General features: G+C 37.3%; 1 protein-coding gene across 1 annotated transcript; it reads right to left on the reverse strand.

The window, feature by feature from the left end:
* Window positions 1-85: 85 nt before the first annotated feature.
* Window positions 86-27,776, reverse strand: LOC105232498 (phosphofurin acidic cluster sorting protein 2; the record flags this gene model as incomplete). Its single annotated transcript, XM_049461834.1, is given in 10 exon segments — window positions 86-2,801; window positions 2,985-3,101; window positions 3,159-3,699; window positions 3,758-4,238; window positions 4,300-4,900; window positions 6,955-7,080; window positions 9,612-9,900; window positions 15,442-15,698; window positions 26,271-26,575; window positions 27,294-27,776. Coding segments are annotated over 10 exon segments (3,331 nt in total), but the record flags the coding sequence as incomplete, so codon positions are not given.

Raw genomic sequence — 27,776 nt, forward strand, 5'->3', positions numbered from 1 at the left:
ATTCAAAACCACCTGCCCCACACGCTGGCGTTGCACAATTTGATGAATGCGCGATTTCATACAAACCCAAACAAACAAAAACAAATTCAAAATTAAATGTATTGTATTTAGGCGAAATCAAAATTAAGCACTGAACACATTGAAATTATATTTGTATGTATTACTTCAAGTCTTATCTTTTGTTTATTCATTATTTCATTAATATATTAAAAATGCTTATAGACTAACTTTTATGTTGTTTTATTTGAATTTCTCTTTTCACTCTGTAAATCATCACTTTCTCATATATTGCATATTTCTTGCTCGCACCTTTCTTTCTCACTGACGAAACGCTTACGATTTCGTCTCTTCTAATTTAAATGTTTAATGTTTTAAATAAGTGATATTAATGTTTTACTGTTTAAGGTAAATGTATATGTTTATATTAGGTATATATAGTATAGTATGTATATATTTTATAATTATAATTTTTAAATATATATGCAAAGTTTTATGTATGCACTCTAATAAACATTCACAGAACTTATGGAACGAGAGCAACTGCCATATATGAGCATACGTACTTGCATGGAGTACATATGTACGAGTATATATAGTAATTTAAAAATTTCGTATATGAAGACAGATTAATTAAATACCTAATAAATTTCCAACCACAAGTTCAAGGTCCAAACGCATAATTTGGAGCACAACAAACAAATTACGATGCGCACCAGCAGTACTGTTTTCAGTATTTGGAACAAATAATGCTATGGATAAACATTTCACTAAATATACTTATATTACATATCGCACTTGAGATAACTACATAGACATCTCTACAAATATTGATGTTCTTATATTATAATTTTTTTTTACTTTAGATCACAACAATTAGAGTTTCTTTACAATTTATAAGAGTTATTTCAATTAAGGAATCCACATTCATGCATGCCAATTCGTTACTGGTGTTCCTTAATCTACAGCCAGTCAATCGAGTTATTTAAACTTCGAGTGTGGCGTGTGATACTTTTACTTTTGTTTTTGCAAACGGTAAACTCAAATTGATTAAAAAACTAAATTAACGAGTGAGTTTAGTTTCTGCAGTCTCTTTATAAAATATGACGATATTAAACAGTTACAAAAAATGTATAAAAATAAATTCGAAAAAATAGAAAAAAATGTATTTTAGCTGTCTGGGCTATTTTTAAGGAAGAACGCTTATATTAGTCGCAGTTAACAGATGTGGGATGTTAGTTTGTGATGTGTGTTGATATTTTTACAAACAAAGGGAAATGATATCTTCCTTTAAAAGGCATGAAAATTAATTTTAGATTTCTAAGCATTGAATAATTACTCGTGCCAGTTTCTAAACGCAACTCGACTCAATTGTGGATGTTGCCGAATAAATAAGTGTAAAATTCAATTTTAAGAAAAAAGAACTAATTTATATAAAATGAGTAACATAACTGGAGCTTAAACAACTTCTGAATGGTTTTTTGAGTTCTTTCATAATTTTCTTTAGCATAACACACTATATGAGTTCAAAAAGTTCGACGTTCTATGTAGAATTTTCAACGGTTATGTACTTTATGCTATCTCGTTTCATAACATGTTCGATTTGTATTTTGTTTATTTAATATCTAATATTTAATAAGGAATATTCGGATACAGGTGTTTTCTTGATGGAAATTCGTTGGAGTTCAGTCACCGCAGCGCACTGAACACGGTGGCATTTTAATGTTAATTTACGTTTCACTTATGAGTTTAAACTGTACTTCGATAATTCTGATAAATTGTATATGTTCTGTATTTGTGTTTAACATTTAGTATTATTTAGTATTACAATATGGCTGGTGGTAGTAGGAAGCTATAAATTGTATGCCATACTTGTACCTCGATATTCAAGTTTCATATTGCATTTAACACATTGTCGGCGTAGCTACCATTGTTCTATTTGTATATATGTATGTATGTATGTATATGTTATGTCGAACTACTTCTACGGTTAGCAAGCATGGTTTAGTTTCGCAATTCACTTAGTTTCCTTTAAATTGTACATCGGTACATACGAGTTATATAAGTAAGCGCATTTAATATTAAATATTCTTCTGTTTATTTTTACAATCAGCTCAAAACTCAAATTGGCATTAAAACACAATAAAAAAATAAATGTATATATGTATATGTTTCTTAACGCGTTTACTCGGATTAAAAATAAAAAATATATATGCATGTGTATCTTTATATGTATAGCAGTGTGGACAAACAAAAGGGTTGAGGCAACCATATTAATGCCACAAATTGTCGTATAAGTTATTGGACTTAATTAAAGAAAGGATAGGGGCTTGCCTTCTATTTTCATAACTGTCTTTTTGAAAAATTATATTTTGTCCCGAAAGCACAGGGCTCTGCACAATAGAGACTTTGAACGCAATTGCGAAGGCCTTTTGAATGTGGATGTGTGTTGGATGTGTGTGTGTGTGTAAGTCTATTTCCAAACATATATAATACAATATTTTTAAGTTATTGAACTAAGTAGCAGTGATACTACGTACAATATGATAACCAACGTAGATATTACATGTTTATATGCATATTTATCTGCTATTATATAAGTAGAATTGTTACATTGATTATTAAATATTTTGTTTTTAGATTTTATCGGTTTAAATATTGTTTTTAAAATGACTAGGATATCTCAGAACAAGACATTGGCGTACAACCAATGAGAGCAATTGGAAAATTCTTTACGTGTGTTTGCCATTGCGAAGACAACTGGAAGAATTTCACACCAGTCCATTCTGTGCCGTCAATGAAAACTGCAAATACAAAATTGTAAATTCATTATTCATTCATTCATTTGACTATTTATACAAGCAAACACTAGACCTCAAAGAATTTACAAAGTAATGAGTAATTAAAACAAAGCATCACAAATAAAAATCGAATTCGAAAATTTTAATATTTTTTGTCATATACAGCTATTTAATGTCATTACTCACCTCTTAACGGTACTGGGTGCGACGGTTTGGGGGAGCAAATCAAACGCGCCACACCTTCGACGCACTGCTCCTTTTCGAGATCACGGTCTTTTTCCTTTTTCTTGCCTAGACGCATAACTAGAAATGCAACGAAATTAGTAACAGCAAAAGAGAGCGCATCACCAGGTCACTTACTTTGTTTTTGTTTCTTTTCTTTGGTCGCGAAATTCACTGTCATTCCATGGGACATTTCGCCTAATTGGGCGTTCTGAGGTAGCCGCCAAACCTGCAGATTCCTAAATGTGCTCTTAATGCTACTCTTGCCACCCTGGTCGCCGCCGCGCGTGATACTCTTTTCCTTTGGCGTATAATCTCCCGGTCGGATAATGGGCCAATAATCCACTTGCAGCTCCACCGACTCGGAAGCGGCGTTCGACTGCGCTGTGGGTGTGTTAATCGAATCGCCCCCACGATCACGTAGCGCGTTCGCCGACGTTGGTGGCGTTTGCTGAGGGGGTGAGATCCTGCCGCTCTGTGGTGGCGAACCTGATGGTGCGTTGTTGCCTCCAGCGGCGCCGCCGGCGCCAGTTAAATTCGTGGCATTACTGTTGCCAATGGGTATGGCGCTGGACATATGCAGCGACTGTTGCGCGCCAGTATTGCCGCCAGCTTGCGTGGCGTTCTCTTCGAGATCGAGTGAGACTTGCGGACCCTCCAAGTAACCAATGCGCACATCCTGTGAACAGTTTGTCAATTAACAATATATTCGTATATATAAGTTTGCTGATACTCACACTAACGAATGGCACGAATATTTGACGTGAATCCTCGTCCTTGTAATTGACCATTGCCTCACCAATGGGAATCTGAGTGCATGGTCCGGCGGCGTGTAGATAACGCTGTATGCGTTGCACCATCTCCACAATATCGGATTTATTCGCCGTGACCGAGTCGCCAAGCGTCGTTGACAACGCCGAGGCATTCACCGTCGTTACAGCACTGACCGCCGCCGCAGTCGCCGCTACGCGCTCGCACAATTGATACCAATTGTCCGAACCAAACATGGCACCATATGTCAAATCCACCTGGCTGAGATAACGCGCTATTGTGCTGCCGCTGCCGATCGGCACAATGTAGAACCGCAAATGATTCAGCCAATCCGGTGGACGCACACCCATCAGCTCGACGTAATGCCGCAAAGCTGCGCCCTGTAACCAATCGCCACCCAACAGCAATATTTTCACCGTATTCGGTGGCTTCGCATTCGAGTTGCAACTAAAAGTAAAAGCGGACAAAATTAAAACCTAAATCGAAAGCACACTACCTTGCGACTTACTATTTTTGTATTTTGCCCATTAGCGCTTGCAGCACCGCCTTCACTTCCGCCGTATTTTGCGGTACAAAAGCTGGCTTGAAGGAGTTTGCCAACAGCGTTGTCAGTTTGGGTATTAGTGCACTGCCACTTAGCGCCTCAGGGGGGCTGATTATTGTGACCACATCGGGAAGATTTGTGTCCTCACTGGCGAATATTCGGCTCAATTGATCGAGCAACAGTTTTCGCGGTTCGACATTTGTCGGCGACAGACATGTCTCTAATACTGAACGCGGCTCAGCTGTTAAGCTAAGCGTCTGCTTTTTCTTACCCATGGCCATGCCAATAGCACCACCGCCGCCACTGCCGCTGCCAGCGCCACTTGGTGTGTTGCTCGATGTCCGGAACAGGCGCGAACGTTTCTCGCTGAAAGTGAAAGCACTGCCGCTGTTACCGCCACCGCTCACTGGAGTCAACTGCTGTTGTTGTTGTTGCAATAACTGCAAACGCATGTAGTCCTTGTCGCTACGTGGCGGACTGTTCTGTGGGTCGGAGTTCTGGCCATCGGTATTGAAAGCGTTGCCCTCATTGCCAGAGCTGTCGTTCCGGTAGTCGGTCGGACGATCTGAGGATAATAAAATTAAGGCATACATAGTATTTAAAATACAGGGAAATGTGTTTACATTGTTTGGCATTTAATGACTAGGGAAAAAAGAATTTAAGAGAATAAGGATGTAACACGAACCTCTAAAACATAACGAGGCATCCAAATAAGGGTAGTGCCCACTTACGTATTTATTCTAGTGTGATTAATATTTAAAACGGGTTACATATTTATAACTTAATTTTAACTTTTCGTTTTTACAGTTTTTGCGCACAAAATTACGAAATGGGAGAGAAAATATTTGCAGTATAAATTCTTCTAGGCGATAACATGCTAACTAGACTATAAAATAATAATTTAAATAACTCGTTTTTAACGTCAGGAATTTATTTCAAGGAACTACTGAAACTTCGACTCTATAAAATATGATTTTTGACAAGACCGGGAGTACATTGGCCCATTTTGCGAAAAATAAAATGTCTAATGTTAAAAAGCCTGCAAAAATTTATGCATTCTTGGGTATTATAATGAAATTACATAAATATTTCTTTTTTTTAATATTACATTCTCTCATGAATGACGACTAGGGCGATACTAGACGCTAGGCAACCGTAACAGAAGCTGGTCTTTGCCGACTGCTGAATGTAGTTTGATGTATTTATCCTCCTTCATAATATGAACTATAAAGATTCTACCTTTTATTGTAGTTGTAGCCGAAGCCCTTCAAATCGTATTGGTAAAAAGACGAATTACGAATTTTTGGATAACAGATAAATGATTGAAAAGCAAATTAGTACTCGTATTACATAATATTTTTCAATTTTGTATGTATTCCTGCACATGGAATTATCCGTATTTAACAAAAATACCCAGCTGTCAGTTCCTATTGGAAATGAGAACTCATAAAATAGGACCCTTTATTTTTAACTGAAATAAAAAGAGGACTTAAAAGTATTTTTTGGGTTACTGTTCCCATATCTAATCCCTGATCTATATCCTCATATTAAATAATTATTTAAGGAAAACTGTAAGACTTACTCATAAATAACAGTTAATAAGTACGACAATAAACGAATTTACTTTTAAATATAGGAATTAGTAACATGACAGCAAGCACTAAGTTCTACTCACAAGGAAAGTAATAAATTTATATAGTACAATTATACAATTACTTATTATGAATACAATAAATCTGATCAAGAATTAGATTGCTGATAATGGAGAGCGACAAAAAATATGATTTGAATTTTCTAAACTTCACTGGAAAATGACGAGCCAATAAGCCATGGATTTTGTAATTTCTCAAGCCTTCGACGAGCCGTCAGTAGAAGCTCCAAATCTGTACATATGTATATTTTTGACTCCTGATTCCAAGTTTCGTATTTTCTGCACACATGCAGATCTCCTTTCTAGGGAAACTTATTGAAATGCTAAATGTTTTTCACGAACTCACTAACTCGTTAACTAATTTTGACTTATGGCACATTTCGCCAAAAATTTTGTCGCTCGCAGTCCATCACCAGCATTTACGCGCCAAATTACTCGTACGTAGCAAATGAAACAGAATTCAACAGATAAAAGTGATAGGATTCTAACAAAGGGCGAACATTCATTTAATTTCGTGTGGATTAATAATTTCGAAAGTAAATAGGTGGGATGAACGCATATTCATTAGGTGTAAAGGGCTGTGTTTCTTATGTTGAGTGTACACTTGCAAAAATAAAATAAAACCAAAATTTAAGAACTCAAAGGATAAAATAACAAATGGGAAACCAATTTTTTAGTCGTAATCAAAAAGAAGTAAAGCAACTAAAAAGACGTCTTCTCTTTATCTTTATATTAGCAAACGAAAAAGGAAGCATAAAGAAGAGAGTTAAAAGGAAGGCGTGAAAGGCGAGCTGTGGATGGGGAGTACTTTAAGAAATTAAATAGTTTATATTGCAAAAGAAATCAAGTGGATAGATACAGAGTAATTAAAGAATTAATTAATTTTTGTAATTTGTATTTAATTTTTGTATTATGTTGATTAATGTTTTAGTTGTTTATGGTTTTTGGTAGAGAGAATTTACACAGACCTGGTGTTGTTGCCGAATTATTGTTATTGTTTGTTAAATGAATGCATTTTTGTCTAGTATTATCATAATTGAATGACGAATTGGTCAATTGGTCGCTTTTATCCGATGATCTGCGTTCAAAGTTGCCTGCAAAAGAAATCGTTCAAGCCATGCAATTTCATTCGATCGAAACAAATACATAAGTAATTAAGTCAATTAATAATCATTGTCAATTACGCCAAATATCAATGTACTATACATACTGTATGTTTCAATGTATAATTATAAATTATGAATACTTAAGAAGTAATGCTCATCGAAGTTAGCTGGATAATAAATGTACGGATGTGTGTATGAGTTTATACTAGTATTAATGCAAAATGATGAATATGTGATAGGATGCTGCAAACCACGATACCACGATACTAACTAATCGCTATTGTACTTTTCGATTCACATTACTGTTACGCTAGTAGTTTATAGCTCAAATGCTAAAACAAAAATTAATTAATTAATGTTAAATTATGTAATTTATTTTATCTTACTAACATACATCATAGAAGTTAGAAGTCGTTACTATTACTGCACTCTAATCAAAATATTTGTATGTATATGTACAGAATTACCGTTAGACACATTAGTCTCTAATTAGCAAAATGCAACAAGTCAGAATAATGAAAAGATGCGAAAAAATTAAATTTAAATAAAGGAATATGAATGAAATGTACTACATTCTCATAAAACGGAAATATAATTCTGTTAAACTATTTTACTTCGTCACCTAAAATGAAAAACCACATATCGTGACTTTTCAAAAAGTTAAAGAAAACGGAAAAACCAATATGAAATCGAGTTTTGGTTATTTTTATATATATATTTGTATGTGTAATATGATGTAGTGAATCATAAGTCACAAAAAACTCATTTTCGAATTCTTTCTCAGGGCGTTGTTTTATATCTTAGGTGACGGTTTACAGTACAGCTGCCCACTTAAACACTAATTTGTCGGCGCGTTAGATAAAATTAACGAGAAAGTTAGAAATTATTAGAAATATACTGCTGAGAAGGCTCCACAACCAACAATGGTTTTTTTAGCCCAATTAACTCGACTTCAATTGCCTTATAGTATACTAGTAAATATTTCTATTTTTGAAGGAAATTGGTGAAAAAAATCGAATTTTGATTTGATTTAAAAAAATAATTGAAATTTTGTATGTGAAAAGTTGTAAAGACGAAACAATATTGAGTTTCTCTGCAAAATGCACAAATGGCACTCTTCTTCTTCCTATTTTTACTTTTACTATTAGTTCTGTGTTAGAAAACCGAATTCGCTTTGCGCTTCGTACGTGTGCCGCTTCATACATTTGCACATGTTGTGCCATCCGGCCTTGCTAATTTCATCCTTGTTCAATTCTGCCATTTGTCGGGCATTGGAATAAGGACGAAGCTGTTTGGTCCTTCATCTTGCGCCAGAGCAACCTTCATCATTTCCATGCCCTTGTACGGCACTTGCCCGCCAGTAGCAACAGCAATCAACCCTGACCGGGTAGAGGTCACTTGGCGACATTTTGTTGCTGTAGTGGTGAGCGGAATAAAGTTGTCGCCCAAACTAAGTCGTTTACAGTTGAACCAAGCAGCATGGTCCACTTTTCGTTTAACTTATTTATAAATTCAACAGCTTTGCATTAGGAGAAAAATAAGAAGGCTATCGAAAGATTGATCGGTGGTGACCGGCATGAGTAGGAAGTGAATGATTGTCTCCTTTGTATTTTCTTTATTGTTGTGGTATTTCAATTAGGTCAAGGCTTATAATAAGGGAATAATACTGACAAATTTCCCGACATGTGTAAAACGAAGATTTTAATATTTTTGGAGGATGTATTTTTCTTGTGTCAATTGCTAAGTGCTCTTTAAAAATTAGTAAATTTTCACATTTCTTAATGAAAACTGAGCAAAACATTTAATCTTGAAGAGATTTTGTCAGGGTTTATACTACATATTAGACATTCAACAACGTCTGTCGGACCCCTGCGGCGAGCTGATGCTTAGCCAAGGGCTTAGTTGATGTACATACATACATATGTATAATATGTGTAGAAAGACTTGCAAGCAAACAAGTGAGTCTGCGGGGAGACAGTCAAGCCTTCTTAAGTAATTAAAACAAAATTAATGACTTTTGACAATTTCCATAGACACTTGATATGCTTAATGGAACAATTGTGGTCGAGTGAAAAATGGTCTGATTAATGTTTACAAACTAAAAACTGTTATGTATGAAATGTATAGGTAGATAGATATTACAGAGATATTAGTTTATTTAAATATTTTTCATTTTTAGAGCTTTGTATATGAGCGTTTCTATGATAATGAAAGCCGTAAACCTATCTAACGCCGACTTCAAAGCAAAATTGCAAAATCAGACCTACCAAAAATGAATAATGAAGGTGAACTAAAGCATCTAAGTACAAATTAAAATTACTTCAGAATTACTTCAAATAATATAAAATCTGAGTATACATATTTTAAATAAGAAGTTTCGAACTAAATTTGTATATATGTATATATGTATATGATCCTATATCAAAGAAATACACATCCTCAATTAGATACAATAGTTCATCCATTTACCATAACGAATTAGTTGATTGCAATTCACATTCCAGTATTTAACAACTTACCACCACCGGCGCTATTGTCGTGCAGCATTATCCGCGAATTGGTGAAGAATGGGCGCAGCGAAGGTTTTGGTGTCGACCCAATAGACAGGCTGTCCATGTCGGGACCAGAATCGTCGCCCTCGCAGCATGACAGCGATTCGAGCTCCTGGAAGAGTGCATCCAAATCGCGTTCGCCACGAAGAGCTGCGGTGCCACGGCTCACCTCACCCTCCAACTCCTCGGAGGCTTTGAAACGTTTCAGCAAAGCGACAATTTTCTGCTTGAAATTACGTTGTTGTAATGAAATTGTCTGCAAAGGAGAAACAAATTGAAAACGAAGTGAAAATAACTCTTCTGCTTTCCATTGCCAATAAAATATGTGAAATTTAATCAATAATTGAAGTGCCATCCATAGTAGACCCTCCAGCGACCAATTCCTAAAGCGTCACATAAACAAATCTAAAACAAGAAGACTCTAGAACAGCGACCCTAACGGTATTAACTGAGGTCTATGCATACAAACGTCCCTTTCGATTGACGTAAACAGGTTGTCTTACCATTACGTAATTGTTTGAAACAATTTACTGCTCCTTAATTGTTTGATGATCCGAGGTGCACCGAAGTGCTTTTCAAATAAATAATTCAGGAGCCTTGAGTTGATTTCCAAGCAATTTTCGAAAATTGTATGTCTTTATGTTTGAGTGCAGGTACCCAATTATATAAGTATGCAATTATAAACTATTCCTCACAGCCAATTAGTTTAATAGCAATAGAAAAGGTCTTTTCACAACTTCACTTCAAAACTTTTCAGAATAATTAATTTATCTGTCCCTTTGTGTAATTCTTCTTCAGAAAGAGATTCGCAGATAAATGTTCGATATCTTTATCTTTTTAGATTTCAGAATATGAATAGAATTGCATATTATATTTAAAAAAATAGACTCTTCTTCTTAATTGGCATAGACACCGCTTACGCGATTATAGCCGAGTTAACAACGGCGCGCCAGTCGTTTCTTCTTTTCGCTACGTGGCGCCAATTGGATATTCCAAGCGTAGGTCCCTTTCCATCTGGTCTTTCCAACGGAATGGAGGTCTTCCTCTTCCTTTGCTTCCCCCGGCGAGTACTGCGTCGAATACTTTCAGACCTGGAGTGTTTTCGTCCATTCGGACAACACGACCTACCCAGCGTATTGGCATTACAAATTTGAATACTGTAGTGTCTCCAAAAATATCTGCCAGCTATTCCGTCTTCGGTAAAAATTTTGATGGGTTACCGTATTATTTTTCCCGAAAAAATACACAAAGAACAATGAAGAAGGTACTATTAATAGGCAACAATCACCACCACCTTCGCATGAATTACCGATTTATCAATGCCCAATTTAGCTTCTAGTCAACAAAAGACACCAAAAGCCAGAAACTGATATTTTAATCCATGCGTTATTATAAATCCGCACCGAAATATCACGGCCAAGGCAAAAAGCCGCCGCAAAAGAAACCGCAATAATGCGAAAATGTGCATTTAATTAGATTTCTGCTATTCTAGGTTAAATAAATAAGTTTGTGTGTGTGTGTGTGTGAGCGAATGGAATTCAAAGAAAAAGTACAGAGATCCCCCACAGGTATTTGTGTGCTTAACTGACCAGAAATATGGGTTCGTCAACAAAAAATGTGAAACCCTTTCCAATGAAAGGTTCATGTACTAAATACACTATGGTAAATAACCATTTCTAATAATAGGACGACAGGCGTCAGCGCGGCGACGTGAAGTGAAAGAGAATCACAAACCAACCGAAATGTGAGTATTTGAAATATTAAGTATCAAAACTTAATTAACGTGTCAACGTGACACGAAAGGCCCCGCGAACATGACGGTGAAAAACAACGCACAAAACCTTTGAGGGGCTGAAACAGTTAATTATATAAATTGCTTGCAACAATTGGCACTTAACACTGCGGAGATGAGACACTGACATACACACATACATAAAAGCAAGTGTATATTGCTGATTGAAATGGTAACCTGTAAATTACGACGGTAACCAAGCTTTTTAGCGTCGTTTTTGTTTACTTAACTAAGCTTGTGTATTTAATAATACAACACATGTCTACATTTGCATGAACTCATACAACATACACATACATACATGCATGTATGTGTACTTATGCACATTCCCATAAGTTATGTTGGCGTTTTGGCGTCTCACGCACGTTCGCAGGCAATTTACTTGCAAAACAGAGTTAGTGTAGTAAGTATGTATATGTATTTGTGTGCCTATGCATAATTATGTACACATACATAAATAGATATGGCCCTAGAGACGTATTAAAATTAAATTAAATCAGTTTTCACACTTTCTGCAGCCGACGGCAAAGAGGCGCTCCAATGAATTTGAGCAGTGGCGCTGCATACAGCAGGGGGCCACAAAAATTAACATTTACTCACAATGCAGCTCAAATCAAATCAGTTATAATATACTTTACGGTGGCTTGCTTCTTTGCTGGGCGCTCTTAGCACCTCCTTCAATACCAAAAGCAGTGTCGTAGATACAACAGCATAGAAAAAAACTTGAGATAAACTCTAGAAAACAACAAGTGTATTTGGGCAGCTTCCAATTACCGCCAGCACTCCCAACCTTAAACGAAAATTCAAAATTTTTCACAATTTAGCTTCATTCCAACCTTCATTAATAGGATTCCAACAAAAACAAAGTTACTTACACAAAGTGTTGAACCTAATTTGCATTTGCAATTCGCCTCCAATGAAGGCAGACCACCCGTACCAGTAGGCATTGCCGAGTCGCTGCGTCAACAAAGAAAAGCGTATTAAAACAAGTTCCTAAAACACAAAATAAACTCGCCCAAAGGATAAGCGGCAGCGTGATCTATTTGGCAAACAAACCAGCAAAGAAACACAAGCTAAAAAGTTAAGCCTTATCAGGGAGAGATATTTTCGGGGGATAAATTCGTGCAAACAGGAGGAAACTTTATTAATTTGTTTTTGTGTAGATTAAGGATGCGGAAACCAAAAAAAAAACACAATATACGAACTCTTGTACAGTATGTGCGTGTGTTTGTAAATAATTTTGAATTTGGGGGCAAGCCGATAAACAATGAATTGTGCGTGTGTGAGTTTGCTTAGTAGAGCGCAGAGCGGAAATGTTGGCGCTGTTTATTCCTACATTTTTTTTAATATCTTCGACATAAATCCCAAATCGGTGCCATGTTTCGTTCTCTTAGCACCCGAAATGCATTCGATAAGCAGCTTTTGTACTCCATCTGTTACTCATAACTTTATTTTAATAACAAAAAATGCCGAGCAGGAAAGTTAATGAGTATGAGCCCACCTAAGACTTTCGAAATAAATATATTTACTTAAATTCCTAATCATTTATTTTCGTAGATTACGATGAAGTGTTTGTTGTCGGATCAGAAGGCATCAAAATGGTGCAAGCGTTTATTTTTGATGTTTCCTACGGCTCGCACACACACACGGGGCCACTAAGGTGTACTCCTCGTGCGTCGTTGCCTTTGTTGTTCCACGTCACGGAAATTAATGGTATCAGTGTTGAAATGCGTGTTTAGTCTGAACGCGTGTGTTTTTTCCTGTTTGATGTTGGGGAAAACACTTTCAGGCGCTGTTTGTCGCCGTGTATTACCATGGAACCACAGTTCATATGCACCCATTTTTGTATTAAATAATTAATTGCATTGGCTCTAATGAACTCGGCGGCAATAATTTCAATGTAATTAATTCTATTTTGGATTTAAGTGGATATAAAAAATTAAGTTTTGAAACAATGAAATTAAAAGTTTTATCACAGAGATTTGTGACCGTTATTTTACAAACTCGTTGAATAATGATACTGGCCCGCTGCCACCTCAAACACACCAAAGAAGTCCAAGCGTTTTCTTCCCGCATTTATAGAAGTTAAAGAAATGCTTCGCGAACTGAGTTAGTTTTACATACACCACTTAAACCAAATTTTGGTTGAAGTGAGAAAATTTGAAATTGCCATGGTGTCATCAGTCACGATAGTACTGACAAAACAAAAATTATTCTAAACCACGTTATTTTCAAAAATTGCAATTATGCCTCTAAAAAATATTACTAAAGCAAAGCTTACGAATTTCACAAATCGTGACTTATCGTACTAAGTCAGATAATTCTATTTTTTGTAATTATTATTCACAGTTTCGCTGGAAATACAGTTACGTTAATAACTCTCACGCTCGCTATCTCTTATATTACCTGTATTTAAATTTTTTCCTCCCGTGTTCCCGACACCTACCTAAATAATTGTTTTTATTATTTTCATAAAGACTCTATTTTACACTCCCAAACGCCTTAAAACAAACAATATTTATTTTATATTGATTATATCATAATGAAGTGCATTGCAATGAAATACATATAATAAAAAAACACTAAATTTGGTGGTGACCTGGCGAAAAAGAGACTGCGATTTTCATTGATTACTCTTAAATTGGGTCGTGGCAAAGCAAGATGTGAGCTATATGTTAACTAATCAAACTTTTGGTGATCACAAGGCATCGGTTCGTTTGTATGGCAGCTACATGTATGTACTTTGTTGTGGTCCGATCTTAACATTTTTTCAGATTTTAGTGCATTGTCTTGAATAATAATTGCTGTTGAAACACAACTTTATGTACCTCTGATTCTCTTAAAAATATAAAATAAATTAAGATATGCTTTCGCTCTAAAGTCAACATATAAAGAAAGACCGAACCAACCCTTGCTGAGAATAAAAAAATGTATAGTATACCTAATACCATATAATATGAATAATATTCTATTTTTAAAATAAATGGTTAATTATTTAGCGCAGGCAAAGACACAAAATAATCTAAACCAAAGAAATGATGTACACATATACAAACATACGTATGTGTATATGTTTATACCGCAAGAGCTAACGGAAAATAATAAATTCGATTGAGGTCCCAACAACAGGCAACGACCCTACATGAATTATTTTGTACATCATTTGTTAATGACAATTTAGGCAATTTAATCAAGCTTTTTATACCCTAAACAGGGTATATTAAGTTTGCCACGAAATTTGTAACCCCCAGAAAGAAGCGTCGGAGACCCTAAAAGTATATATATGTATGTATGTATGTATATAAATCAGTACGTTGAGCTGAGTCGATTTAGCCATGCCGGTCTGTCTGTATATATACGAACTAGTCCCTCAGTTTTTAAGATATCGTTCTATCGTTCTATCGTTGCAAACGTCATTTTCTCTTTAAGAAGCTGCTCATTTGTCGGAACTGTCGATATCGGACCACTATAACATATAGCTGCCATACAAACTGAACGATCGGAATCAAGTTCTTGTATGAAAAACTTTCACATTTGACAATGTATCTTCACAAAAGTTGGCACAGGTTATTTTCTAAGATAATAATGTAATATCCGAAGAAATTGTTTAGATCGGTTACTATAGCACATAGCTTCCATACAAACTGAACACATTGTTACTAAAAGAAATGCACCTGTGAAGGGTATATTAGCTTCGGTGCAGCCGAAGTTAACGTTTTTTCTTGTTATTAACAAAGAAAGCAACGGTCGTATTCGTAATCCAGAGGATGTCCGAGTTTTCTGTTGCAATGCTTAATATATATTTCGAAACTGTTCAAACACTTAGTCATTTTTCATTCGCATTTCCTCAACTTGTTTTCCCCAAAAATATTCTTTGCCACAATCTTCAAGAAAAATGCATAAACAACACTCGGCTATGTGTTTTTCCCAAAAATCGCGGCTAATTTGCGAGTATACAGCATGTATGTTTGTGCGGCTTTTTATACATTTCGCTAATGTACTTACCCGGCTGATCTTCGCCCGTGACGAGCTCTTGTCCTTCATCTCGAATTCACTGTCACTATCCACTGGGTTGGTGCCAAGAGCGACGTCTTCCACCTCGGAGCGTTGCAATTTGCGGTACTTGCGCATGTCATGCTTGCTCGGATTGTAGTCCCGTTTGGGATCGTAACCGGGGATACCCAGCTCGGCGGCGTCATCGTTGAACTCACCAGAACTGAATTCTCCTTCTTCGTCCTCGTCCGAATATTCAGCAACGCGATCTGCACGATAATTATGGTTATGTACATGTGGATTATTTGTGGTAATTTGTGTATTGGGATTCGGAATGGCATTCTGGCTATGATTGTTATTATTGCTATTCTTAAGGTTATGAGCTAAGTTCATAAACTTTCGCAACGTTCGTCTTTTGTTTGTGGCTTGAACATTGTTTGTGTTGCTATTGTCATTATTGTTGTTATTATTTTGGACGCGTAGATTCGGCATTGTATGACAACGAAACGGCACAGATAATAAGGAACTATAACTGTTGCGACACGCCCAGATTACACTCTTTCTAAATAATTTGCGGAGCTGATAAGACGGTTTGCATCACTTGACTTTAAGATTCGAGATCTTAGCGATTTTTAAATAGCTACACACGCGGCACCTTTGGTAAAATTGTTTTTTTTTTTATTAAAATATGTATATTGTATTTGGTTAGATTACTCGTAAGTGGGTACTCGCGCACTTTGAGTGCCTACAAGACGATAAGGCACGACAAAATCTAACGATATCACAATTAAATGCGCATATTATTTATTGTTTGATCACTCAGGTTAAAATTGTTTTCTGTTCGTATTTTAACCCATTTCACTTTTTGGCCGGCAACACACCGCAATGCGCTACAAAAACTGCGCGACTGTTGTCAAGGTTTTCGTCAAAATACGCGCGTACGCGAACGCGTTCACTGCCTTGCTTTAGCGTTTACTGGTACACGAATCGCTTGTGCCGCGCCAACGAGGTATCTGTTGTGTAGTCGAATTCCTACTGTTCGCTAGCACTGGGCCGCGCGAGCAATCAACAATCAGTCATTCATTCGGCCGGGCTAACTCTCGCACTCAAGCATTTCTAGCCAATGCGACTTAGAGCGTGTAAAAGTTCAGCGAGTGAGTAATCGCCCATACGAGGCGTGCAATACGAGTGCTCAAAAACAAAAAAATGGATATTAGTCGTATTTTTATCGCCTTTGAATGCATCAGACATTTACAAATTGTATGTGGATAAATGAACGGGTGTATGTGCCCTTAACACCCGATAGGAAATGTACTGCTTACAAACACTACTAGTACTATGAGGGTATAATTTGAGTTTATCAGACTTCTGGTGTAAGTGTACCTCTAAAGTCGTGACTAACGGGGTTGTAAACTTAACGCATATCAACTTAGGCTTGTAAACGAGCAAACCATTAAAAGTCCTCAAATAATTTCAAGGATATTGCAAAGTCAGATTTACATATCTTTGCTGATAAATCTATCTAACTTTACACAGTGCGTGTGATTTTCAAACGGTATATGTATATGTATATTCGGTTGCCAAAAAAGTCTTGCGGTATTTTTATTGAATTTTTTTTTATTGAAATTGAAATGGATTTTTGATGACTCATGCCCAGCTCTTGACCGATGCCACGGCTGATACTATGCCGGTCTCTTTCGACCAATTCAACTATTTTATCGCAATTTTCGACGACAGGCCTTCCGGAGCGTGGCGCATCTTCGACCACCTCTACACCAGAACGAAAACGTTGAAACCATCGTTGTGCGGTGGAAATGGAAACTGTATCGGGTCCATAAACTGCACAAATTTTATTGGCGGCTTGAGATGCATTTTTGCCTTTATCGTAGTAGTACTGTAAAATATGCCGTATTTTCTCTTTATTTTGCTCCATTGCACGAACGACTTAAAAGAAACGACAATCAACAAAACACGTGTTAGCGGATGAAATGAGCTTTCCAAAAAGGTATGACCCGATGCGACGAATAAAACTAGAACTACGCGCTTTCAGCGCCAACTAGCCAAAATACCGCTAGACTTTTTTGACAACCTAATATTTGGTTTACTCAGGACTGATTTGATATCCATAAGTGATGTCATAAGTGTTATTTAGCTTCGATCAAATCTAATTTAACACATATTGTGAACCCTCTTGGAATGTGTCGGGTTCTCCTTGAGTTTTGTTCAAAGTGTTTTAATGGAAAATGGAAATAAATTAGAGTTGAATCTTTCAAATCTATCAGGTTTGTTGCTGATAGCAAAACCAATAAAATTTTTTGCCATGATACCAAAAACCAATACCAATTCTTCAACATTCAAAGCATCTTTTGCAACTTTTAATGGGTTTGAATTCTGCTTCCGACAACTATCAAATGCCGAAACAACATTGACAATATTTACTATACCAATGCTTTCCGATACGGTATTTGAAAAGTTACACGCACGAGTACACCCTTCATGAAAGAACCAGAAGAGACAAGCAAATATTACTTAGAATTTGCACCCCTCTGGACACGTCGACAGCAATAATTAATGCGCCATGAAATCCCGTGCACCGCGGCTTCTTATCTGTCAAAATTTGGGTGGCATAGGTTGTTGGGCGGGCGCTATTAAGCGCCAATACACGGTCAGGTATGTGCGTGAAGTCACTGAGCACTTGTTGACAGCTCTTTAGGCGCGGCAAGGGCGGAGGCCGGCACACGATTATTTTTCTACGAACTCACAGCAGAACGAGAATGTGGAGTATTTCTCGGCACTCACGTAGTTTTGCTGCTCAGCAACACAACTTGTGGTGTTACACTGTGTTCAACATGCTCAATTGCTGTCGTGAGCAGAATGCCGCAATTGTATTAATATTTTTGTTTACTACACATTGATATCAAAAATAGAACAAACCGCACGCGTAACAAATTACATATTTTTGTTTTTGTACCAGCGAAACTTGTCTGCATTTACAATTTTTTTACGTCCCTTGAAAGGGTCAATTTTTCCATCAATAAAATTCATCGTGCAAAATTAATGATACAAACAATTTGTAGGCTTTGTGGTATGGTGCACTATTCGATCCTCCTCAAGTTAATGGGGTGTCTACAAAAGGAGGCGAAATTAGCACGATTATATTAGAAAGCGAATGAGGAATGGAGATTTAATAAAGTGAGTAATGTAAAAGACATGGTCGACTAAAGCGATATACTCATAATTGCAGAAATTGGCTACATTCCCGGTATATTCTTACACAATCTGTTGCACAACTCTACACCCCGAGCGCCTCACGTTAACCAGCGTTGGCTTGGCAGCTGCGGAGTCATACAACACGGAATGTTGCTACATTTCATTCCGTTATCTTTACTTGAACTCAAATTGACTCATTGATTTGATTATCTTTTACAAGGCATTTTCTTGTTTTCGTTTTTCGTTTACTATTCGGCTTTATTTTTACTTTCTCTTCTTCTATCGTGGCCGAGAGCCCATTTCGCCGGCCGGTCACGACGCCGTCGAGCTAGAGATTGCCGTTGGCATGTGGCAAAGCTTAGCAATATTTAACCAATAAATGCACATGTGTGCCTGTCTGGAAATATGACAGCTTGGAGAAAGGCTGTGCACACTCTATTTGCTGATATGATATTGTCAAAACCCACAGATGAGGACAATGAGCGATAAATAGGGAGAATAAGAGGTAAACCGAGCATCTGCGCAAATAATTGTGTACGTGAGGTGCTTTAACAAGGCAGTGGTGGGAGCACATGTCCGTGATTTGGTCATTGAAACCCGTAAATACATATTTTGATGATTTCAATGGATTAAGTAATACTTTTATGACAGAACACTGTGCATATTTACAATGAAATTTAACAAAATCCTAAGCCGCTTAGATATTACTTAAGGAACTTTATCGGTTCTTTAAAGAATAAATAATAGTAGAATAAGTAGGGTATGCCCCTGATTTAACCCAAAAATCTATTAACGGAATATTGGAACTTGGTTCTAAACGAGAGAAGACTCGCATTTGTAGCAAACGGTACCTACATAGGTACATATATTTAATACGCACTGAAGCTATAAATACAGTTTTCAATATCAAATTTATGGTCTTCTCACGCAAGTTATTAGTGTCTTTTTATGGACAGGAATAAGAAAAGCGAAAGGACACACAACCCACTCATGCAACTCTACTCACTCACATTTAACTGTCCTTCGATTACGAAAATAGCTTCAAGTAGTCTAATAGAATAAAATAGTAACAAAATGACGGCTAACAACAACAGCGCTGGAAAAGTAGAGATTCATGTGTGGCACGAAGAAGTAAAGAATAGAATATGAACAAATATTCAAAAGAATTAACAGGTGGAAACTTACTTCGATAGGTCTTTTTATAGGTCTGAAAAGAAATACTACTTATCAAACATGATATCTGCAGAGCACCAAAGACAATCAGGTGAATTTACGGCAAACAGGCAGAAGACTCGGTGTGATGTACTCTGTATTGACTCATGTGGGCAGATCCAGTCGGTCCTAACTCGAGACAAATAATTTTAGTGACTGAGTGAAGCAATTGATCGAAAGCTTTGCAATGCAAGGTAGAGGGTATAGAAAAATAAAAGGTGCTATTATCGCCGTAAATACCACAACTTACCATATGTCTAACTCAAATGTTTGCAGTTTCACGAGCCGTAAAAATTTATAAGATAACGTGAGTCATACGATTTTCTCAGAAGATGTGTTGTTATTTACTCACAGTCCCCTTAGCGGCATGAAATTCATAAGTGTTAGAGTGCTTGAGTGACAAAGAGAATGCGGAGCGTCCAAACAAAATTTTTTTGCTTTACTTTTTGCTATCTTCCATTTCTACGCCTGATTCATTTTTAAAGATTGCATACATCTAGTACAAAATGCTAATCATATCAAATGGTTTATGCACAAGCACTTTCGGGCTACTCTCATCGAGCTCTTGAAGGTAGGCACACAATGTTAATAAGAAGTTTAAGGAAGAATAGTTGCATAATTGCTTTTTTGTAAAACCATACTTTCATGCAGTTCGTCAACTCACTTCGTGATATTTGTCGACATCTTTCAAATTGTCGTTTTTAGGCAGTTTGCTGACTCACCGAAGTAAAAGCGACACAAACACGTCAAACAACAACACTCATAATAAATTATAATTAATTAGCACTGTCATTTGACACCTTCACATCCTTGGCTGTCACACAATTTAAGCCGCGGGGTTGTGAAATTCGCAGAAGTGTTGCCAACAAATTGAGAGAATTCACGTTAAGAATAAAGTGAACATATCAACGTACATCAGTCGACAAGAATAGCATACAATTGCCCGTACTTAATTTCCAGGTGATGCGGGCCAAGTCATACTAGCCCCACCAAACGAGGCAGGAAAGTAAAAAAACATTGAATGTGGTGCGGAAAATATGGGCAAAGCGACGAAAAGAACCATTTTACCAGCGGCAATATAAGAAACCCCAACAAAACTAATACAATCCAAGGCATAAAGACACACAACCCAAGAGTTTGCCACACAAAAAACGCGACAAAAAGAATCAAATAAAACCAAAAGACAAAAATGGAAGATAACAATGAAAGCATTAAAAAATCAAGCACAACTGCAGGAAGCCAACCGTTAACCACCATTCCCAGCACTATCATGACACTCAGCACCTGGCGGTGGGGCAGGCTGCTCATCTCACCAATGCCATTCATAACCACAACTCAACGACACCGCAGCTTGACACAATTTACGCATTTTGTCATTAAACACTTGAAGGCGAGCGCAGCTAAGCGTCATGAAATCCAGCACCCAGCACCCAGCACCCAGCTTTTCAGCCACTAGCCCCCATTGAGAACAAAAGACCCATTTCACTGCCACAAACAACATGCGGGTAGACGTTCATTCATGCAAATGCCAACCCGAGCAGCGAAGGACGAAGAGACGAGCACACTCACATCAGAGTACTTTCGGTTGTTGACTAGAGAGCAGTGGATGAGAGATCTGGGGAAAGAATGCAGCATCTTATGTTTGTGAGTGTAAGTTCAGTAGGTAAATCTCGAACAAGGACAAATGCTTTTGTACTTACCACCTAAATAAACTACAAAAAATTAAGTATGACAAAATGAGGAAAATACGATGTATAAAAAAATTTATATATTTATCAATAGATGGGCTCATTAAGCATGCTTGATGATCTTGAAGCCGGTTCCAATTTTAAACTTAAGGGATATTTGTCGTTCGAAAATACGATGGTTATACATGCCCGTAGTACACAGCAAGGAATTTGAAATATTTTTTTTCATTTTTTATCCATTTCCACATCTATTGCTTTTGGCAGGAAACTTATTTAATGCTGTTATGAGAGCTGCCTCTATGCCACTATATCTGAACTTGGTATCCCCGCAAAGCTAATACGGCTGTGGAAGCTCAATATATTGCCGAAGAAAATAATGCGAGCTGCAGAGCTAAATAAAGAAAGTACAATCTTCTATAAGAGTGAGAGCACTCCAGCTTTGAAAGTATTCGATTCTGTACTCGCCGATGAAAACAGAGGAACAGGGAGACCTCCACTCAGTTAGAGAAATCAGCTGAAGAAGGACTTGACTGCACTTGGGATCTCGAATTGGCGCCATATAGCGAAAAGAAGAAAGGACTGGTTGTTAACACAGCTACAACCAAGAAAACTGACAGTGAAAATGTAAAGAGATAACGCGGTCACCTCGAGAAGAATATAATAAAATACAGTCAACTATGATTCAAACAAATAGAACTCAAATTTAAAGAGATAATGAATTCGCAAATCCAATATTTGAGTAAGTTATTGAATAAAATGAAGCGAGTTAAGGACCGCCGCAATATTAATAATTCGTTTCGCACAGTGCAGCCCGTCACCGGCTTTGCAATGGCTCTGCGATGATTATTATGCATACCCCACAGTTCCATAGACAACGTACATAGGCGTAAGTGTAGTCGTGCGGTAAACATACTCGTGTTAGGTAAGTAAAGTTTAACACATTGTTTGCCGCATTGACCCTCAGGCTGCACCGCGACGAGTGCGCGCTGGCAGCCAGCCAAAATTACACGCGTACATAACACTCACAGCTCTTTTCTATTTATATTTTCAGTCAAGATTTGATGACTGGCCGAACCGAGGAGAAGAAAGAGTGGAAGCGAAATAAAAACCCTAGCAACCCTCTATATGAGTATATATGTATGTATGGAATTACGCGATTACGTATATCACGTTCCAATGCGAAAAAACACATAACATTTCAAACCTACATAGACAGGACCGAAGGAAAATCAATGAACCTGATTATACTATAGGAAACTTGTGAAAAACTAGGCAACGAATAAGTAGTGCGTGGAAAATTCTTTAGTCGTATGTGTTTTCTAGATATGGGCGTCACCCGCTATCTTAAAACTTCTTTAAACGGTCCCTTGGATCCTGACATTTTCTACCGAAAGAAGCTGTGTAAACGAGTTGTACATTTGTCAAGAGGTGGAGATTGACCAAAATGAAGAAACTGGAAACATAGAAGACCTTCAGGTACATATGGCTTGTTAGATAGCGAGTTTTCACCTGATTTCATACATTCTAAGCACAAAGATGCACCTTTATATGTAAAACAGACTGTCAGACATACTAATATTGGGAAAGGATTCTCTTTTTATTTCAATTATAAATCTGACACTTTGCCCAATATTTTCCGTAAAAAGTCAACTGTAGGCACTGTACCAAATATTCGAACAATTTTTTCGTTCAAAATTTTATCCCATTAAATACTTGTTGATTTGCATACTCGAAAGGAGAGTATCAGATGGAATTTAAAATTGTGTTATGTGGGAAGTAGGCGTGCCTGTGGTTACTTTTCGCACTGTGACATAGCAATATGAGAAGAATGTCACATACTAAATTTATTAGAAATTGATCCGTCGGGTCCCGAGACATGTGCTTTCACCTAAAAGTGGGCAGCGCCACCACCATTGTCCAACTTTGCCTCCGGCCCCATTAATACCCTCTCATACCATCCCGGAGATAAAATTTAATGCCTTTGGCGTATTTAGTTAGACATATTTTACTACTTTTTAATTGTTGTAATTTTGTTGGTCGTTTAGTTTTAGGTGATACAGACAACCGTAAGGTGAACAAAACTACTAAATCAGCTGATATGCTTTACGGCAAAAAAGCTATGATTGGATACTGCAAGAAGACAAAACATAGAGCAGACTTTCGTCCTCAATGGAAACATGAAAGCTATTATATATTAATACTTTAGATTTTCGATCAAAGTCAACAGACTCCATTCCAATAAAGATTTTATGCGCTTTAAGGAAAAGAAAAGGAAATGTCGAAAAAAATTAACGTTAACAAAAGATTTATTCTGCTACTCCAACATAACGGGAGTTCCTCCCTTGTTGAATATTCGGAAAATTTACTTGCAAGTTGCCAACAAAGATGTCGGGCTAGAAAAGACAATGCGGGAGATTGCAGAAAGTCCTGAATAAATGTCAGCTATAACAAATAAATTTAATTTCTACAATTACAACATTTTCCCAATTACCACTCCTGCACATTGGAAAACGAAAACGTAATTTTTTGAGCGCACTGTTAGATGAAAATTTGATGGCAAAGCAATTGTAATTGGAAGCCACCACAGTGAACCGCACTCAGTAGAAGGAACAGCAGAAACCAACAACACGAAATAAGCAACAAATTGTAACTGCATGTGGCATGCAACAGGCGAATGACAACAAAGTTGGTAAAACCGCACAGAGAATACTGAGAGAAAACGCAACCTGAAAAACTATTTATGCAAAAGTTGCGGGTGGAATCCAAGAAGTTGAGGCTGGTGAATGAAATATTTCGGCAACATTTCAATAATTTGAAAAACGGCGGGGAGTCAAGGGTGGATCTGAGGTGGCATTGCAGCCAAATAAAGGAGAGCCGCATTCGAAAACTTTTCCGAACGGTTTGAGGCAGCAAACGGGAACTGTGCACATTGCAATAGCAACACACAATTGTTACACTTTACGCCTTGATTGTGTGTTGCTTCCTCGCCGGTGTGTTGTTGCATTTTAACCATTTTGGGCGAGTAAAGATCACAAAGAGCCATTCAATAAAAGTTGGGAAAATTGCTATTAAATTATGCAAATAGTTTGCCGAAAATAGACTGCCTTCAATCAATGACGATTTCAATAAATGAATGAAGCATGCTTACTATCGTTGTTGTTGCGCCTGAACCACGACAGCTGCCTGATTTCACACATCGTTTCGAATTTTCTTCGGATTCTCCCGTTCTTTTGAAATTCCTTAGCACTCGCAATACAACGGAATTTCCAATTCACACATCACTTTTCGCTGTCGGTTCGTGCAACATGCGGCATGGCGTGTTAGGTCAACTGAAATATGTGTATGCTCGCCCAGCGCACGGAAATAGAATGCTGCATGTGTAATTTTCTTTCACAATTTCAATTATCCAACGCTCTGATACGAGGGTGTGTGTGCATGTGTGCCACTAAATATAAAAACAAGTAGCAAGTTGAGTAACTCTTAAATGGGCCATAATGATTATTAAATAATGTTGTGTGAAATATTCTGTAATAACAATGTGTGTACATATACGGCAGCGAGGCACATACGCCCTCTAGATCATATAATATAATGGGCATTCCGGTCCGGATAAGGGGCAATTTCGAATTGCTATTTGGGACATTCGGGTGACGTCTGCCATTTAATAATAAATGAAAGACATGCGCAAATAATAAAAATGTAACAGTTGAGGCTGTGGAGCTTTGCTTATAAATATCTTAGTCACATACTTAGTTTGAGATAGATTAGCAGAAGCTTTGTTTACATAACCCCTTGCATGATAATCTCAACGACCCAGATTTGATGCATTTTTGCCAGGGATCGATATTACCCAGCAGCCTGAGCATGCACGCACCAATTCTGAAGTAACCATTGCTAAAAAAAAAGAAAAAATTCTATCCTCTGTAAGAATGAACCTACATTCTAGCCCTCTTAGCAAAGTTGCTTTGAAATATCGGTTTGAACTGAAAAATGAGTGAACCAATGCATAGCATCCTCCTCTATGAAAGAATACAAAATGGTATTGGCAAACATATTGACCAGCATTGGTTTTAATTGTGTTTATTTACTTCTGACAATCCCTCAAACCGGAACAAAAATCTCTGGTACCGCTCTCGGGTAATTAACCTCTGATTTAACTGGTAGTGGGCTTGTTCGTGTTTTTCTCTTCACTTTGGCAGACTCTACTTTAATTGGATCATCCTATTTTCGAACAGTATCAAAAAGCTATATTAATGCTAATATGTATATGTAATACAAGATATGAAAATACATAAGATATAAAAAAGTTAAATAGAATTGAATCTTTATAAGTATGTTTTGGTTTTATTAAATATACAGAGAAAATTTAGTTCAGTGTGCAGTCTAAAACCTTGCCCTAACTAAGCACTCAGTTAGTAACTAAGAAAAAAAATATTATTACAAAAAATTAAATTAAATTTTATGACTCAAGAAGTGATATTTCTATTGGCATTTTTGTTTGCCTTACTTCACTACCAGTCGCTATTAAAGTCGATTTCACTTCAAATTAGCCGAACACGCACGTTTCAAAGAAGCACTTACATTGTTCTTAAAAAATATTGAAACCACATTCGGCAAACTAAATGACGAAGAGAGTAGGAATGTTCAACTGACCACATACAAAAGACGATTGCAGGGCATGTTGAAAGTGTTAAATTTGAATTATTTTAGTTGTTTAGAGGGGCCACTCACCTGCTAGTAGGACACTATTGTTATTCTTATTGTCTTGATCAACTGGAATGGAGGAGACGCGTTCGGCGCGCAGACACGCCACCGTGGTGCCCGGTCGGCCGTTCTTGCCACTTGCCGTCAGTTCGACCGTCATGTCCATGGACTTTTGCAGCACCGCATCCATGCGTATAATCCCCTCGGCAAGGGTTTTGTAGCCCAAGATGGTGCGTGATTTGTATTTCTTGCGTCGTTGCAACAATATAACCAGTCTATGTGCATTTGAGCGTGAGAAGGGAGAAAAGGGTAAATTGTAGCCAATGCGATTGCTATTGTTGTTGTGTTGGTTTTAATAATTTCAATACAAAAATTTGTAGTTGGTGGGTGGCGACAATGACACATGAATTATAAACATTTTACACACGCATGCAAAGCACCAATGAGAATGTCATTTTCATATTCATTAATTTCAATTAACGGAATGAGCAATGTGGCGTTAGTAATTGTTTGGTTGGCGGTGTTTTATGGCACATTAATAAGTCAGTAATACATTCGTGTTAATTGGCAAATATTATATAAAAATTTATTTTCATCACAGCGAATTTCGGCATTAATATTGTTATTGGTATTGTTATTGTTATTGTTGTTGGTAGTAGAGTAGTGTAGTGGTATTAGTGTACGAGTTTTGTTGCATGGTAACATTCAAGGGCAGTTTCAGTTTGCCAGAGTTGAAGTAATTGTATTGCAAGCATTGAAAAGAAATGATGAAAGTAAGAGTGTTAACTGGTGGATCACATCGCAAACAAATTGTAGGCAATGCAAGATTAATTAAAGAATTTTTAAAAGTTCAAAGTTTTTAACATAAAAACATAGTATAAATAAGCATAATATCAATTTACTTATAAATTAACAAAATACTGTAAAATTGCTTCACTAAACACCAACTGGCTTCATATCATAGCTGCTTGCAGTAAATCTTAACAAATCTACGAACTCAAAGGCATACACTTACGCTTAAGACGTTGCATAACAATTCCGGGTACCCACCTATTGCCGTCGCGCTTAATAAAGTGCGGATACTGCAGGCTGAAGTGTAGATCTAGTTCAGTCTCTGCCAGTGGCATCGTCGTAGCACCGCCTCCGACAGCGGCGAAACCGCCCATCGTCATGGACGCACCGCTGCCACTTCCGCCAATGCCAATGCCCGTGTTCCCAATATTTCCGGGTGTGCCAATTATGGCCGAACCCATTTGTGCGCTGCCACTGCTGCCGCCGACAAGCGTTGCTCCGGAGTTGCTCTGTTGTATAATGTTGCCAGCAGCGCCGCCGCCACCACTGTTGGGGGCAGTCGAGCCGGTTACTGCCCCACCGGAAGCGCCACTTTGTGTAAAACCACTGCTGTTTATGGGTATCTCGTGCGAGCGCAGCGTGCGCTTGGAGCTCTGCATCTTGACAGCCAACGTTAGTGACGTCATATCGCCGGGCAATGGTGTCAGTATGGATAGGCGCGTTATTGTCAACGAGCACAGT

This window comes from Bactrocera dorsalis, unplaced genomic scaffold (genome assembly GCF_023373825.1).
Source record: "Bactrocera dorsalis isolate Fly_Bdor unplaced genomic scaffold, ASM2337382v1 BdCtg142, whole genome shotgun sequence".
Classification (NCBI taxonomy): Eukaryota; Metazoa; Arthropoda; class Insecta; order Diptera; family Tephritidae; genus Bactrocera; species Bactrocera dorsalis.